Raw genomic sequence first — 18,361 nt, 5'->3', positions numbered from 1 at the left:
CCTTTCCAGCTGACTAAATATTCCTTCTTCCTATACCTTTTTCTACAGTCTAATATTTCTAATACTTCCCATTCTTCATTTCCTTCCATGATTGTTGGCTGCGGTTCGGATTCCTGACGACCTTCAATACCGTCTGTTTCGTGTTTCCTAAGTAGAGAGACATGGAATACTGGGTGTATACCCCTCATTGACGTAGGTAAAGTCAGCTCATATGCGGATCTTGATATTTTCTTGGAGATGTTAAAAGGACCCATCCACTTATGATCTAATTTAGGACTAGGCCTTGTCGTCGAAAGGTTCTTGTTGTTGAGCCAAACCTGGTCGCCAATCTTCCAATCGGGGGTTGAGCGGATGCCCTTGTCGAACTGAATTTTCATCTCTTCCTGTGCTGTCTTCAAACACTCAGTCAGTTCCGATTGTACATTGATTAGTTCTGTCAGTCTTTTCTCTACTGAAGGTATACATTGTTCTGCGGAGGGGATACCACTGAAACTAGGATTATACCCATAGTTTGCTTTGAACGGCGAGACTCCTGTCGAAGCGTGGTCCTTGTTATTGTACGAGAATTCGGCGATTGGTAAGAGAGTCTCCCAGTTGTCCTGTCGGTAGTTGACAAAGTGTCGAAGGTACTGCTCTACAACTTTGTTGACAATTTCGGACTGACCATCGGTGCGCGGGTGGTATGCTGTGGAAGGTTGTAATCGAATGCCTAGTCTCTTATCCAGTTCCTTTGTGATCTGAGAAATGAAGATGCTCCCTCTATCCGATGTGATAGTTCTGGGGGTGCCATGTAATTTCCATACAAATTTCACCATTAAGTCTGCTAATGTTTCTGCTGTCATGGATTCGTTGCATGGAATAAAATGGCTCATTTTCGTGAGGCGATCGACTACTGTGAGTATACTGTCTTTTCCGTTGGAAAGTGGCAGTCCGGTAATCAAATCGTAGCTGATGTCGACCCATGGTCCCGCTGGTACTGGTAGAGGCTCGAGAGATCCAAATGGCTTTTGAGTACTTGATTTGTTTCGTAGGCAAGAATCACATCCATCTACATATTTGTTTGTGTACGCTTTCTGGCTTGGCCACGTGAAGCTTCTCTTCACTAAACTAAGTGTCTTCGCCCTGCCCGGGTGTCCCGCTAGTAGACTATCGTGGCGACTGCGTAGGATTTGGCGTTTGATCTCGTTGTTGTTTGGCACTTCGATTCGCCCTTGATTATACACTATTCCATCATGTACTCTATAGTTGGCCGTTTTTTGACGTATTGCTGTAGATATGGGATTGGAAATTGCTTGTATAAGTTCCTTCAGTCTTGGATCATCATTAGTAGTCTTTCTGATTAGGCCTATGATATCTTCGTCGTTGAGGATGGGGTCGGTTGGTGTCTCATTGTTTACTCCCAAGACATCTACTTCGAACCAATGCTCTGCATCTGGTAGTTCAATCTCCTCGTTCTCAAAACAAGATTCAATACTTGCAACCTCGGGTTGAAAAGTGTCGGGTGTGATGTTTTCCGGTCTAAGCAGTTGACCAAAAGTTAATTTTTCGTCATGAGTTGGCGCTAGGTCTGGTCTTCTTGACAGTGCATCTGGTTTAGCGGCTTGTTGTCCTGGGCGGAATTTAATTTGAAAATCAAAGCATCCTAGAGTCTCGGCCCATCTAGCTTGGCGTCGGGTTAATTGTTTGGTAGTCATGAATGATTCAAGATTGCGGTGGTCCGTATATACTATGACGTCCAATCTATTCGGGTTTCCTTCTAAGTAGTGCCTCCACTCTTTAAAAGACGCCACAATAGCAAGGAGTTCCTTATCAAATATTTCATAATTCCGTTCCGCCTGTGCCAATGATCTGGATAAGTATGCAACTGGATGTAGTTCATTGTCGTCCTCGCTGATTTGGGATAGTACGGCGCCAATTGCAAAATCGGAACAGTCACATTCCAGTACAAAAGGTTTGTATGGATTTGCAATCTTCAAAACCGGTGCTGACGTGAAAGCATTCTTCAATTCTTCAAATGATTTCTTGCACTCGTCATCCCATAAGTAAGGCGTTTTATGGCGTGTCAGATTATGCAGGGGTCTGGTTGTCTGTGAGAAATGGCTGATGAATCTTCGATAAAAATTTGCAAATCCAATGAATCGTTGGAGCTCGGTGACGTTTCTTGGGGCTGGCCACTCGGATACGGCTCTTACTTTAGTAGGATCCATCTTGATCTTGTTGCGTGATATGACCAGGCCTAAGTACTCGACTTCTGATTTTGAGAATTCGCACTTCTCTGGTTTAAGCCATAGTTGGTGTTTATCAAGGATCTCTAGTATCTGTAATACAACATTTTCGTGCCGCACCCCCTTTTTTGTATAGATCATAATATTGTCTAAAAAGGCAGCCGCGTCTTTTCCAATATGTTGGAGCAGTATGTCTTGCATGAAATACTGGAAGTATCCAGGAGCTCCCGTTGGTCCAAAAGGCATTGTCAGGGGGGCAAACTGACCTGCTCTGCAGATGAAGGCGAGTTTATCCTCGTCTCCTTCAGCTACTTGTAGGTTACCGTATGCATTCCGTAAGTCCAGTTTGGTGTACTTGTCAGCGTCGAGGAGACTGTCCACCAGATCCATGGTTAAGGGCAGCGGATATTTGTTCTTAACCGTCACGGCGTTCAGTTTACGGTAGTCGAAGCAGGGTCTTAGATTTCCATCTTTTTTCCCGGTGAAGAGCACCGGAGCTGCCCAGGGTGAGGTTGTACGTCTGATAGTACCATTTGCCAGGCCAGTGTTTATCATTTTGTCTAAAGTCTGAGTTTCAGCTGGGGATAATGGTATTATCCTGCTAGCTTGAGGTTGCGCTCCTTCTACCAGCTCTACTTTGAAGTCATATTTTCTTCGAGGTGGTAGGCATTGAGCATTGGATTTCTGAAACATGCGGATATACCGATGATAAGCTGTTGGTACTAGCTCTTCCACTGATTTAGTGGGTATGTTCTTTTTTTCATCGGCTGCTAGACGAGCAGAAGTCGACCACGAGGCTTTCAAGGAGCTGATTTCGGTGGGACTGTTATTTAGGGAAAGAAAAGGCTTGCCAGCTGATACGGGGGATGGGTTGAGATGAGACGAGTCGAACTCACATTGCGGGGGCTTATGTGTACTTTTTACAATACACGCCCCCTCGTCATGTTGCCTTGCGTGCCCTGTGGGCTCCTCCAGTGGACCTTCAGGGTTATGTTTCGGCGTAGACAAGGCTGGATCATCAGCCGCAATGCAGTCTCCTTCAGTTTGAGTCTTGATGTCGGGCGTTAACAGGTTAGAGTGTGTAATCGTGCCTTCGGTGAGGTTGTATTCGTTGTTTGTCGTACTGGATTCTAGCTGTTGTAGAAGAGAATCATGCTTGCCAACACCTTCGGGTGAATCTGATTGAGGTAATAGATTAAAAGACTCACTCTGCGGGGATGTTAACGTGTTATCAGTAACACACATCCCCTCGTCACGGTACCTAGCGTCCCTCGGGTGTTCCAACTTGGGATCCTTGGAGGGTTTTGATGGTCCAGACGACTCCACTACTGTGGAGGCAGCAAAAACATTAGCTGTGGTGATGATACCACTACTCCAGTCAATCCTGTGACTGTTCGCGCGGATCCATGGAATGCCTAGGATACCGTCATACGTATTCTTAAGGTCGGTGATGATGAAGTTGGTGGGTTGGGTGTCGCGTTCGAGGTAGAGGTCCAGTTCATGTGAAGATCTTGATCTTGAACCATTGAATCCTGTGATGTCGCGTGAAGTGCTCACTCCTAGGTGTAAGATATCGGCTTTTCTTGCAAATGATTCTCCCAACACATTGTGGGTGGCACCTGAATCAATCAGGAGGCGGGCTGATGGGTAATACGATGGTGTGGCGCGTGGATTTTGGGTCAGGGAAAAGGTAACTGAGAGGAATAAGCGTGGGTCGCTCGTATTGCAAGTTACAACAGTGCTAGTTCCTAGAGCTATTGAAGCACCCAAATCCATACTGCTCAAGCTAGGCACAACCGTCAAGCTTGAGCGCCTCCATTTTTTGAAACATCACTACGACTAGAACCCTCTGCCCGATCCTTCACTTCATTCCTACTATCATTCAAAGCAGCTAGCTTCACCTCTAAATCAGCAATGCGACTACTGTAACCCCCATTTCCTCTTCCTCTACGATCACCCGTTCTACCAGGACAAGCATTGGCACGGTGGCCTCGTGCAGCACATTTGAAACAAGCACCAGTACGTAAACGATGAGATTGTTCTTCATCGGATAGTCGAGTAAACGAAGATGAGATGTCCATCGCATTGGGGTCTCGAGCTGGTGTTGATACAGTGGTTGAAGTGTCTGCTGTACCGTGGATTTTGTTGTCCAGTTTGATCGCGAGGTTGGCTATTTGCTCTACTGAAGTGAACTCATCTTGAACTAGTACCATAGCTACTCTTATGTCTCGTTTCAGGCCTTGTTCAAACTGGCTGATCAGTGTAGGCACTTCCCAGCCTGTGTTAGCAGCGTGTAAGTTAAACTCATAGGTGTACGCTGCGACAGTGGATTTCTGGGTAAGGGATCGTAATGCCTTCTCCGCCTTCGACTTCTTTTCGGTGTCGAAATACATCGCTTTAAAGTTACGCACGAACCGGTCAAACGTGACTAAATGGGCAGTGGAGTCGTCAAGTAACTCTGTCATCATCGGTTGGGCCCATGAACTCGCAGTACCTGTGAGGTATGATAGCGCGAATACGACCTTAGTACGGTCGGTGGGGAATAGATGAGGGTGTGCCAACATATACAGTTGGACTTGGCTGGCAAAGACTTCAGCTGGGCCACCTCGATTGCCATCGAACTTGTCGGGCGTGGCGACCTTAGGCCCTTTGGGATTTGGGGTCGTCTCGTGTTGTGGCACTGTAGGAGGTGCTGCATTCCCCGCATTAGTGAAGGTATGCGAAGTAGTGTTACGAGAAGACTCGATAGCGGCTAATCGCTCTTCCGCCTGTCTACTGCGGGCTTCGGCTTGTTCTCGAAGGCGACGTTCTCCGGCTAATGAATTCTGGAGTTCAGTTAACTGACGCTGGATTTCCTCCATCTCATCGACCGTAATTTCAGTGACAGGTGGTGCTTGGTTGGTGTCGACAAAGGATTCCTCACGATCACTATCCGGATCGTCGTCGTCGAGCAAGGGAGATCTGTATGAGGGAGACGTGATCGATAGAGTTCTGCGGAGGTAGTTCGGTGTTAATCTTCAGTGGTGCGTTCAATATCAAGTATAAAGTTTCAGTTCAATGATTTTCTAAATATAATCTAATCTATCCTTCTTGTTGTTTCTAATCTTATTCGAGTTCAATTTCAATTCTTAAAGTTTCTGATTCTAGTTCTTCTGATCTGTTGATGCCCGCTTGTTGTAGATACGACAATATGTTAAGGCCTCGGTGTGGGGTTCTCGGCGGGGATCAAGGTTGGGTGTCTAATAAGCTATGCAGATTGTCGTATGAAGAAGAAAGAGAAAAGACAACTGTGGTTTGTACAACATAGTCTAATCTCGTGTCTGTGACATCTACTACCCGGTATTTCACTAACAGTTACATGCCTCTTGAGGATCGTAACAGTGAACTTGTAACTTAGTCTTTTGAGAAGACATCCCCAACAAAGGGCCTTCAACACCTGCAGTGTTAGTGATTGCCTCCAATGATGTAATTGCAAAATTGTTTTAGTTGCATACATGAAAAATCCCATCCTTTTTTTGCCAAAGCTTGGAGTTAGTATAATCCACTCAGAAATCCTCTGGATCTTGTCCTTTGGCATGATTGGGGGGGATGGGTATGTAAGGGTTACATAGAGGTACAAGTCATTATGGTTGTAGACAGGTCTGAGTTATTATAGTCATCACACACCTAGCTCCAGGAAGAGCCCTTTCTTCACCAAGTACCTTAGCTTGGAGCTAGGTGAGCACATCCTTTCATCACTTGCTGTCTTATTCCACTCCTTGTGTTCTCATCTTTATAGTAGGAACTGATTCAACAAATACCTTTGGTTAGAGCTAGTCTTTTGGAATTGACAGCTGGGTTTTAGATTACCCTTTGGAGCTTTGCTCCCAACCCACCTTGCCCAGTGAAGACTCCTCCTTTAGAATCTTATAGGGGTGTAATAACAGCAGAAGAAATTCCAAGAATGGAACAAAAAGCTTGAAGCGGAATCTGTGGCAGACCCACCCCTTATTTCAAGTTTTCACCCTTGCACCTATGCCTTGGGGTTCCCAAAAGGTGTGCCCACATGAATGCTGAGACTATATGAGGCTTATCCATGAGTAACACCATGAATAATTTCACTAACTAACTGTTATGAGCCGTATAAGGCTACTCTACATATGGTTATACATGTTAAACCACACATCTTGTATGTATGCTCTTGAGCAGATGTTATTGCTCCTCATGATGCAAGCCTACTTGATACTAAAAGGAGCTCATTAGCCTTCTCTCATCTCTCTTCCCTTGCGAAGTCCATACACTAACAACATTAAAACTGCAAGGAAACAAACCCAAATATTGGCCATTTCCATTTTTTGAGACTGAAAAACTATCACAACCATATGATCTCAAAAGAAAACCAACTTATACATGTGGCTTGAAGACCATCTCAGTATTTCATCTTGATTGAATGATGACTAAAAGACTGAAATCATCTTACTAGGAAAAGCAAAGTTTTTTGTTGTTTAAAATTCAAAAATCACTCAGGAAAATAAACAAGGAAGGAATATAGGATGAGCAAAATTAATGGATCTTTATTCAAGGTATCGGATCCTAATAGAATTTGTGAATTGTTTAGACAAAACAAAAGCAGAGAAGCTGATTCAGGACCGGTTCTCAAGAGTTCATCATATACAAGATTGATCAGATTAAGATTGATTTATAAATCTTGATCTAGAGCTGTCATACCATTTTATTTTCAAACAATCTTGATTCCCAATTCAAAATGTGCAGAAATAATTCTACATAATTGGAAGGATGATGTATTCAGACCTCAATATCAATGTCCTGTGGTAAGATTGACAATTGAAGAATGTCAAACTTTACAAACAGAGCTCAGAGAGGCCTGTATTCATAGAAAATGATCCAGTGTCAATAAAAGATGATCAAGAAGGTATAATATTGATGGATAAATCTCATAGTCTAATAAAATTACTTGGTATAAACTTGAAGATGTTAAAAATTAAAGTCAACATTAGAGTTTCACTTGGTTTGATAGGCTACCAAGTTTATTTGAAAAGTAAGCTCAATTGATCAAACTAGTCATGTCAGGAAAGAGATACCAGCTTGTAAACATAGGTGGGTGATTTTTCCTTGTACTTTTTTGAGGGCAGGTGACAAGGAGGATGACCAGGGTTAAGCATCTCATCAGGACTATAGGCTGATATGAGAGTTATCAATGGCATGGAGATGAAAATAAATATTTGATAGTCAAAGTAGAGAAAGAGACTCCCAAAGAGCTCCATTTTATACAAGCTGTGGTTCAGTGCCTATGAGAGCTCAATGTGATGTTGTTCTTCAATTTGATCAGCAATAACAGGCAACCGTGTTGATTTAATTTGCGACCCATGATGGATTTCAAACAACATCAATGGAGAGCTCAAAATTGATGAGGAAGTTGGATGATATTCTTCTTTTCAGGGCTGCAAAGAAAGCTTGGCCGGCGGAGCTGCGGCCTCAAGAATCCTGCAACGAAGCTTGATTTGTGTCGTAAATCAGTGAAGAAGGTCTGTAGAGACATCACCTCCAGATGGTTCAATAAACCACGTTGAGATTGTGGGTGTAGCTTCAGAGCTGCGGAACTCGCTCACTTAGCAATAGCGCACAGCATGATTCAATCGAGTGCCAGGGCAAAACAAAGGAAAAGGACCATAACGAGGTGAAGACTAAGTAGCAAGATCCATGGCAAAAAACTGTTGAGAACCCCGAGGGTTTCTCGAGCGAAGCTACATACGTTTGAATGTCAGAAAGAAAACGAATCAAAAAATCATAATATAAAGCAACGGTTTGAGTTTTGGTAATTTTCGGTGGGCGAAGGGGGGGAGAACAAAGGAAGACAAATAATCAACGAAATACAATCACGACGATCCCGTATACATAATTTGTGAACCTCCTTTTGACAGACAGCAAGACAATGTTAGAATTGATGAGATATCTTATTTAGACCTTTCTTTGACCTTATAAAATGATTTAATGAACATCCCTGGAGATAATATCAAGATACCGAAGCATATAAAGCAAAGCATGTGAATGAATACTGCTTACGCAGAATGCAAAAGAATGTTTTGCCCAATCATCAGTCAAAAATCAAAAACATCGACGAAAAGAGATATGACAAGGCTCACAACTCATAATCAAAAACGACCAAACACATGCAGGACGAGCGTCTTTGCCAAATAGCCTGACTCGAATAAAGTGACGGTCGTCTGGTAAAGAAACACCAAGAAACGTTCAAGAATCAGAAAACATGAATAAGTAATAATTTGTTAAGCAAACGAAATGTAACTATTATCGTCTGTTAATTCCGGTAATCGCCCTGAAGAAGAGAAGAGTAAAAGCCCCAAGGTCAAGGATTAGACAAGACGTTTAAAGAAAGAAAATACTTGAGGAATCTTGATATTCACCTAGTCGGACCGTGGCAAAGTCAGTGCCGTTGGTCTGATACATGGTATATTGATTATCCATGACAAAGACCGGGGATTGATTATGAAAGAAGGAGATGTTTGAGTGGAGATATGGTAAATGGGTATAGATGAGGTATAAAACGTCAAGATGTTATTTGAGTTAGAAGAAAGAGCTCAAGATGGTGGTATAGTTATGAGTATGTTTGACCGTTCAAGAATTAGATGTTTTAGGAGACAGAATTGAAATGGATGAGGAACGGGAACGAAGACAGATGCGGCGGTATTTATATTGGGCCAGTAGGGGGAAGATAAATATCGCAGCCCTCAGGAAACACTAAGGTCGTAGGACTGATACCCTGTGCGACCTGGCGCGAGTTCATGAGTATGATGACGTTTGATAAGATAAGCATTTTGAATGTGAATAGGCGTGAATATTCACCAGAGTAACTCGATGGCAGTGAAGTACCATGTTGATGATCTATGGTCTGGACTCGGCAAGATAATGTTCGTCATTCTCCGGCTCCGGTTGCAAACTTGAGCATAGTGAAAAGAATTTTTTGCTCGTGGTGACTTGAGCTTGACCTTTCAAAACTAATCAAACATCTTGAACATTTATAACTCATCTATACCTTTTTGCCATTTATCCACTCAAAAATCTCCTTCTTTCATAATCAATCCCTGGTCTTTGTCATGGATAATCAATCTACCATGTATCAGACCAACGGCACTGACTTTGCCATGGTCCAACTTGATGAATATCACGATTGCCTATAAATTTTCCTTATGAGATTCTTCGTGAAAAAGCAAATATCCATCAACTCTCCGATAATTTGCTGTACTCCCGTCCTCAACGCTTTGACCGAGTCACCTGATCAGAATAGATTTCAAGTATCATTATGTTGACCTTGTAATAAAAGAAGAACTTTCTACATTACTACGTGTTATAATTCGCCCAGAATAGCTTTGATGACGTTCATGATCGATGGTCTTAGCCTACCCGGATCGTCGTCATTCTCGGGCTCTATCTGTCAGTTCGAGTACAGTAAATCCATAGAGAGCTATCGTAAGTAACTGAGGATAAGCAAGCACGCCTAGAATCAGAAATTAGTTACATGATTCCCTCTGATGTACGAAGATTTGAGAATTTGAGTGAAGACTCTTGATTTCCGCTCCGCCATCGATGCCAGAGTGGACGAGCTGGACGAGCTGGCCGTCATTAGATCTCTTCAACACTTACTGGCATGGCTCTCTTGAATCCTTAAAAGCGTAGAGGAACAAATGAAACGCTAGCTGTTTTTCGATCAAGTCTCCTTCTCTATCATTAATAAACGTTTTTCCATCGCCCGCCCATGCGTTGATGTCCAATTAGCTACATAGGACCAAAAACCAGCCGATTGCAGTCGAATACGTATAGGACTCGCAAGCTAAAGCTGTTGAGCCTCAGAATCTGGAGACGTTAACGAGTAAACCAGCGTTGGAACTTCTTTCCCATCTTGGATGAAACAAACTGTTAAGAGCGAACCTCGAATAGTCTTCGAAATTGAACCCAGGCAAGGTATTATCATACTTGAAGTGATCGCTTGTTGAGCCAAGATACACCAGGTGAAATATGATGGAAATATCCTCGTAACTATCGATGGTTTGTCGCAAGACACAACAGATTGCATCATCGCTTGTTGTCTGGCAATCGTGCCCGATGTGATTGAAAGTGATATGAAGCACATAGACTACACTTCACCCCACCTGTGCTTCGCCCGTGGTCATCAAAAGAAAGCTGGTTCTGTTACTTCACATGATTCAACTTGCCACACCCTATACTGTAAGAAGCTTACACGTGCTAAGTTGCAGCAGTCCTCCGAGACCAGATTGAGTGAATGACAGACTAAAAGACTATGATATCTTCCAATATGTCCATTGGGAAATCACATGATTGAAGCCAAAGAACTCATATCAAGGTGCTCGGTTTGTCACTGCGACTTCGCGGTGATTGACATGACAGTGATCAAAGAAGGCAATATATCATGATGTTATTCTAGACCAGATCACGTCCATGAATTGGACATTTTCGAATTCCTAGGCGTCAGATTCAATACGGAAGCCTTTCGGACATCATAGATAGATTCTGCGAATGATATATTGTAAGGAATGTCTCAAGCAATACGCATGTTAGAGGAGTCGAAAAGATTTAGGCAATTGCAAACTCCAGACTTGGGTAACCTGCCTTTTGATCATGAAGCAGATGTAGGAGGGCCGTCTATGATTCGAAATTAAATTGAGGAAAAGCCGGATGAGACCCATATCAAAGTCGCAAACTCCCACAACGTCTCATTTGCGATGGACTGGGCATCATTCCCACCAAAAAGCCTTGAACGGACAAGTTTAGAAATATGAGCGATGAACGGGAGTCTTTGAGAGACGTGGGTTGTGACTAAAGTCGACTTGAAGAGATAAGTCGCCACAGAGTTATAAAAAAGAGATAGATACTAACAGCCGTATAGAATAAGAGTTTGTTTTATCTGAATCGGGAATGACGAGAAAAATGACAGAAGATGACGAGTACGGCCACAAAAGATGTGATATGGTTCCAGCTCCTTGAGAGCAAATTTCAGAGCTGCCATCTCCAAAGGGGGCGGAGGTATGACTCGTCCCAAGGGTGAGGGTAACTGGTTGATAGGGCGTTAATCAGGGAGATGAGGATTTGTAACTATTTTTGGACTGATGGGTTAAGGTTCAGAAAGATAACTAAAGCAAACGAGAAAAGAGATGGAGGAGGACAGATACTTTTCAGAGTTAATGTGAATATGGAGCAAGATATCGAATGGGGGATGTCGATTTTTCCGGGACTACTTGCTCTTTTTATACCTTTGATAAAAAGTCGCTTTCGTCAGTGAAATCTAAGACTCTTAAGTAGGGTTAGAATCTCCCATCATCATAGACCACATGACCCTAATTCTTGAATAAGCCTTGCAAATTGTATACACCAACTGGGACTTGAGAGCTTACATAGCTGATGAATTTGGCGAGCCATACTTCTTAAAAGCTAAGTCAAAGCATGCCCAGTATCATCTAAGCCTTGATCTCATCATCATTGGTAGACCATACACCGGAAATACAAATAAACTCCTTTTCAGAAAAGCAAGCCAGCATGATCCCTTCGCCATTGCGAGTCCAGCAGCTCAATTCACCTGGGCGTAATTTTAATTGAACGATGTTCAAGATGAGACTGATCACAGACACCAAGTTTATGATGCCCCATATCCCTTGAATGTATGTGTTCAACAAAAGGGATTGCTGAGTCTTTTGAACACCTGTTCAATTAACTTGCTTAGAGAAGCATATTGACCTTTGCTTAATCCTTTCTCTCTTGGCGGTCATTTTCCAAATTATGTCCTTCTTGGATAGGGGGTCTCCGCTTGCATTAGACTATAGGATCATTAACCAAATCTGCTCATCTTTTTGATTCAGTCGCATTGTTTTCTCTAGCTTAGTGAATATTCATAGGCTCAATAATAGAGAGCTCTCAAATATACACCTGTCGAATGAATCATGATTCAGGAAAGTCTCATGACCTGAGGGCCAATCCATTGCACCGGTTTTACTTTGATGTCGATAGGACGATTCACAGTGGAGCATATCACCATTGGATAGCGCTCAGGAAGTCAGTGCTGATAAGAATCGTACAGATAGATGAATGGGCCAAGTGAGAATGAGCATGTGTTATCGTAGAAATCTCAAGAACAACTGGTGCATTGCGATCCTCATCTGAACTTTTCTATCTCGATGAAGTTGTATCAAGAAAGGCCGAAGAATTCTAAGCATGATAACAGATTCACGTCTATCGCCATCCATATCAGATCTCCTTTATCTGACCATCGGAATTTTGAATTGAGAGGAGATATCATACCGTATAAGAAGTGGATCAAGAAAGAGATACCGGAAGGGACCGATTACGAATCGTAATCCTAAAACAGGAAAAAAAGATGGGCAAAAACACTGAGAGGATACGGATAATGGAGAGATATTGTCAGAATCACGAAACTCACCTTGATTTCGGGACCATCGAGTCTTTCAGACAAAGACTGTCCAGGCTCATCGTCATTTCTTGCTCGGGTTGATCTTTGAGATTCCTCGCTTTCTCTCTTTCTTTTCAAATCCCCTAGTCCTTCACCTTGGGACGATTGAGTGATATTTCGTAGCCATAAATTGATTTGAGCAGATGGGACTTCTTCTTCTGATGATGTGGGTAGTGTAGACACCGACCAGGATCTTGGTGGGTGGGTTATGATGGTAGGAGAGGCCGGTGATTTAGGAGCTTTGTTCATGGTGGGTGAGTGAGGAGCAGCTTCAGCTGCCTTGACAGTGGGGTCATCGAGATTGATGATAGTGGAAGGTGCGGGAGATGACGAGGACTCCAAGACTTGAGAGAGATCCGGTTTGAAGGACCTTAGATTGGTCCTCGTGACTACTTCCGGACTACGTTTGCTACCCTCGAGTGACATCTTAACTAGATAGTTATGATAATGATCTAACGATGATGACTCTATTGTATGATGTAAATGATGTGTCTGTCCTTGAGATGAAGAGTGAGCTGAATGGGGTTAGTGGAGAAGTCCTCTCAGTGAGACTATAGAGGTGACGGATTTATATAGTCCAATCAGAAGGTTGAATCCCCAGCATCTAGAAAATGCGGAACGCGGAACTTCCTAGCGACCTTCAAAAATCTTGTCAAGATTAAGAATAAACTCATTCTGCCATTTCAATACAAAAGGCTTCCTCTTTAGAGCCGTCAGACTGTAAGAAATACCGGATAGCAACTAAGGCTCGGTATCTTCAAAGTGCTGGAGGGCATATCCAGAGATGTTGCACTGCAAGCAACAGGAGTCGAATGGCACCATTCTGGCATTTCGAAATAAGGTGGTATGTTTGTCTATCGCCCCTTCATGGCATATCAGATGATAACTAGTCACAAAACTTCGTAAACCTGTCTACCTCTTCAAGTTCAATCGTATTTCTGATTTGCTTATTTCATAAGGCCAGAAATCACCTCAATCAAAGCAGTCTCACACTGCACAAATCACGATATGAGTCTTATCAACGATCTCTTGCAAAGATATCTGAGTAGATTTTGCTGAGTACCTTTTTTGATTCAATTCTCTTCCTCTTGGAACATGATGAATTGCTCTGATAGTCTATCTTTTTTCTCAAGTCAAATGACTATTTGTCATGAGGAAGATTCAATGGAGTTAAACACGCAGCTAATGGTTCTGAAGTGTATCTCACCCGGTTAAACCCATAATCAAATCTCCCTCTATGCTTCAAAATAACTCACTGCGTGAGTGAAAACCATTCTAACTCAACAAAGTCCTCTCAATTTTAAACATGCATAAAACACAAGATCTAATGGATATTTCATAGTGTATATGAGCACCCAAAAGCACTCAACTATGTCTCAGAACCCTGGAATGTTGGAAAGGTAACTATGAAGTAGTGAGGATGATGTATGTGTGCCATGGATTATTGGTGCAAAATTTGGCTCATGCGCTGTCTCTAGATAACAGTTGTTATAAGTGAGATTAAAACTTGGAAAGATTGCCTAAAACCAGCTCATATCTCATGTAGACATTGAGAGAAATTGTAGGGCACATCATAAGTGGTCAACTGCTGTGGTATCAAGTTGAGTTCAACCCAAGGAAATGATGGGAAATCCATGAACCAAAGGAGCTGATTGATATAAGATGAGCTTGGTGTCATACAGATATGATGATACATTAGCTCTGAAATCTATTTCTAATCTGAAATGATCATCATCCTTGAAAGCAAAAGACTTGGGAGAGGGATAGGTCAGGTTAGTCTGAAATTCAAGACAGAAACAACCAAAAGTTGGAAAGTCCAAACTTATAAAAACATAGATTCAAGGTTTCTGACTTTCTTGTCTTGTCTAATTATATACAGGCGCCAGAGATGGAACCCAACCATTCCCTTGAACACCATCAAGTTTTCAAGTTCTTACCTTGAAGTTGTATTCCATTCTCTAAGTTTCTTACTTTTTGGTAAGCAGGGAGGGTTATGTATATATTGTTAACTTATCCTGTTAATATATATCATACCCTATGTCCAAATATAGTATTTTATTTCCATTAATTAAAAGGTTCTACATTTTGGGCCTATGATCATGGCTGAGGTCAAAGTTTGTTTGGGGGAGCCAGGGCAGGGGATTGGCTAGCTTTTGCGTCACGGTGTGATACCACTGATGTCAACTATGTCAACACCGGTCTTTGGCTCAGCTGAGTTGATGGGAGGAATTTGAGAACAAAATCCATTAAAGTTTTGATAGAGCGGTGACACTGCAGGAATGAAATAGTTTGAAACCAAGTTGAGTAAAATTGTGGTGTCCAAGTCTGCAACTTCCTTCAATCATGGATCTTGTTCACAATAGGTTCACATGTTCCCCTTGAGCTATACCATACACAATATACCATGTAGAGCAACAGCTCACTGGCTTGAATTGCTTTGATGCAATCATTCTGGCAGCTCAACCAGTGATCCTGGATCCTGGAGCCTGGAGCCAAAGATATGAATAAGAAGAAAGATAGAAGATACTTTGAAAGGGACTATTGGGTATGTGTATATGCTTTATAAATCTAATATATAAATACAAAGAACAGACTCGCATATGTGAGTACCGTCCAGTCCTGTTGCGCTTTGGTCAATTTTGTATCATGATCAGTGAACTTTTGATACTTTTTCAAGTTCAATCCATTATTGTATTCTCTACGCAATCACAGACTGCTTTGTTAGTGCGCAACTGTGCCTTTCTCTCACCTTGTGGAAAGAACCTGAAAGAACCCATTTGAGTTTTCCGGATTGGCTTTTGACCCCTTACATTAGATTCTCACTTTTCTATTCTGATTGTTCTCAATCTTCTGTTTTTGTTTGCATGTGATCGTAAAATTACAATTCTTTTGTTTTGATTGTACAATTACAATTCTTTTCTTTGTGTTACCTGTGACACATTTGTTTGTGTGACCTGCAACGCTTTTATTTGGGTGAACTGCATTTCTCAAAAGTGAGCTTTTCAAAACCCGACTCCAAATGTTGTATTTCTGCCTTGGTATACATTAATTTTTACTCTATAAAAAGGTAACCTGTCCCACCTGGTTCAACAACTCCCCCACCGGCAAACCAACTGTATTTCTCAATCTTTCACCCAATTTATCAAATCATATATGAGAATTTCCTATTGAATCTTTTTCTGGGCATTTCTTTAGCAACTACATTGCCTTCTGTCTGCTGTTGGGCCTACTTGTACCCATCTTTGTTTGCTTTCATCTCACACTAAGCCTACAACCTTTCACTTTCACATATCTCATTTTCTTTCCTGTTCTTGAGTTGCTTTTAATTTACATCCTGTGTAATATCTTGGTGGATTGACCTCAACTGTATACCCAATTTCAGATTGCCTCTTTGTAAGGTATATAGCATATCATCCACTCTTGCTTTGACTATTGAATTCATGGCAGTGTTGCTGTTTCTAATTGGCATTCATTGTCACCTAATAAATCCCTTTAGCGCCCAACATAAATCAGCAGTGTTTGGGAATACAGGCACTATATGGAATGTGTCCTTTTACAAGTTGATCTCCAATTATTATATTGTAGTTTTCACAACCACATTACACATGCTAACAATAACAAAGTATCCAGGTTTTAATTTAACTGCTTTAGTTTGATAATCTGGATATTTCTGGGTGAGTATAAACAGTCAACCTGTGGCGGGCATGCCCGCGTGTTCTCTAGTACAGCAAATAGACAGGGAAACTCAAGGGTAACCTGTGAACCCATTGAATGTATTGTGAACAAACTCCACAATTGAAGGAAGTTGTAGACTCAGACACCAAACCTTTTTTCAATGAGGTTTGGAACTACTCCATTCACACAGTGTGAGTGGTGATGGATTGAGCATTTGAGTCATCAAATTTTATTATTCCAAAGGTGTAAAAAAACTGTGACTATGAGTTATGGGTTTACACCATTCATGCCAAAACCCAATGAAATTATCCCCTAAGTTTTTCCTTGGTTAAGACTGGCAATAGATTTTTTCATTACGCCACCTGATAGTCCAGTTGAAAGTTAAATTTCATGCAAAATACTATAAAAATGCTCAATGACATTGGATGGCCCACCCCATAACACAAAGAGAATCTTTTCTTGATGGATCAGATGGAAGAGATTAGAGTACAAGAGACTGTAATTAAGCCTTATGCCCAACAAATCTCACAAGTCATAGTTCAAAATGTAATGAACTCTATTCTTGTAAAGATCAGACCAACAGTAACAAAAGCAATACTGCTCCAAGTAAAAGAAGTACAGCTGATTTGAGAATGAATGATCCTTTTTGAAATGTGCATCATGGTGCAAAACCTGGTTTTCGAATTGGGATCAGAATGGTGTCTTAGGGCGCGTTCACTTAGTGGGGAATTTGAGAAATCACATTATGAGCAACCACTTTTCTACATGTAGAAAAGCGTTTTTTTTAAAAAAAAAACATGAAATTTGAAATTTTGTGAAATTTTGTGAAAAAAGCGCTCTTGAGTCGTTTGATTTGGATGCACTGATCACTTTTCATTCTCAAAGTGAAAGCGTTATGAGCTTGAGATTCCACCCTATTCCAAATCCATGGAACATCATCACCAAAACCCGATTGATCCCTTTACAGTTACCTAACCCAACACAACCACAAAAACTTACAACCAATGTTACAAATCAAAACCTTCATTTTGACCGACTTTGCAAAGGATTGAGATTAGAAGATGGATTTCCAAATCCATTATTGATTCATCAAGAATGATTAGATTCAAGTTCTTTCATTTGATCAAATCACCATCTCAAGTACAACAATTATATTGCATTTCTTGTAACATCTAATCCACATGATGAGAGTCGGAATGATCAACACAAGTTGAGTTGAGAATGACATCAATCAAGGATGGTGATGGACGATTGATTTTGAGAATAGTGGTGGATGATTGGTTTCGAGACGACTTGTGCAATGACTGGGGACTTGCAACAGATTTGAGGGGTTCCGTACGGTAGAAGGTACCTTGTACAATCTGAGAAAAAGTTTACGAAGCAGTCAACTGGCACAGGTTGAGGGAAGAAGAATGTGATTTTTGTAGACAAGAATGTGCTAATAGCAAATTCTTAGAATGTCCCAATAAATCACTTTTTATAAGCATTCTGTGATTTCTAGAATGCTTGTAAATAAGAAATCAAACACATTTCACAGAATGTGATTTCTCAAGATTCAAGAATGCAAATTTTCACAAAAAAGTGCTTAAGTGAACGTGGCCTTAGTGTATGATGAAGCAAGGAATGCTGAGCAGCTGCTGATACCACAGCAGCTTGGTTGGCTCGAGCTTCCTGGACTGTCCCCATTGCTCCTTTGTGTTGCAAGCAACGGCACCGCAACCACAATGCAACGGTCCAAATTTCTGGCCCGAGGGGGAAACTCATTGCGCAATGGCCAACCCGTTGCGGTGCTCAGCGTTGCTTGCGTGTTCCTGTTGCAGTGTGTTGCTTGACGTTGCACACTTGAGGCAACGCACCCACCCAACATTGCTTTCTACAATGGACGAGAGAGGAGGGTGGAGGACAAACCTCAAAACACAAAACACAAACCTGTATCGTCCTGTACAGATACTCGATTTCCGAGTAG

At 41.8% G+C, this 18,361-nt stretch overlaps 1 protein-coding gene across 1 annotated transcript; it reads right to left on the bottom strand.

Annotated features, from left to right (window-relative positions):
• Nucleotides 1-12,594: 12,594 nt before the first annotated feature.
• On the bottom strand, nucleotides 12,595-13,146 carry MELLADRAFT_61063 (uncharacterized protein; the record flags this gene model as incomplete). Its single annotated transcript, XM_007407062.1, has 2 exons — nucleotides 12,595-12,609; nucleotides 12,691-13,146. The coding sequence occupies 2 exons, from the start codon at nucleotides 13,144-13,146 to the stop codon at nucleotides 12,595-12,597; spliced, it is 471 nt and encodes a 156-aa protein (XP_007407124.1).
• Between the last annotated feature and the right edge of the window lie 5,215 nt (nucleotides 13,147-18,361).

This window comes from Melampsora larici-populina (genome assembly GCF_000204055.1).
Source record: "Melampsora larici-populina 98AG31 unplaced genomic scaffold MELLAscaffold_8, whole genome shotgun sequence".
NCBI classification, from domain to species: Eukaryota; Fungi; Basidiomycota; class Pucciniomycetes; order Pucciniales; family Melampsoraceae; genus Melampsora; species Melampsora laricis-populina.
Note: the sequence above shows the minus strand (reverse complement) of the source record. Positions and strands in the feature narration are given on the sequence as shown.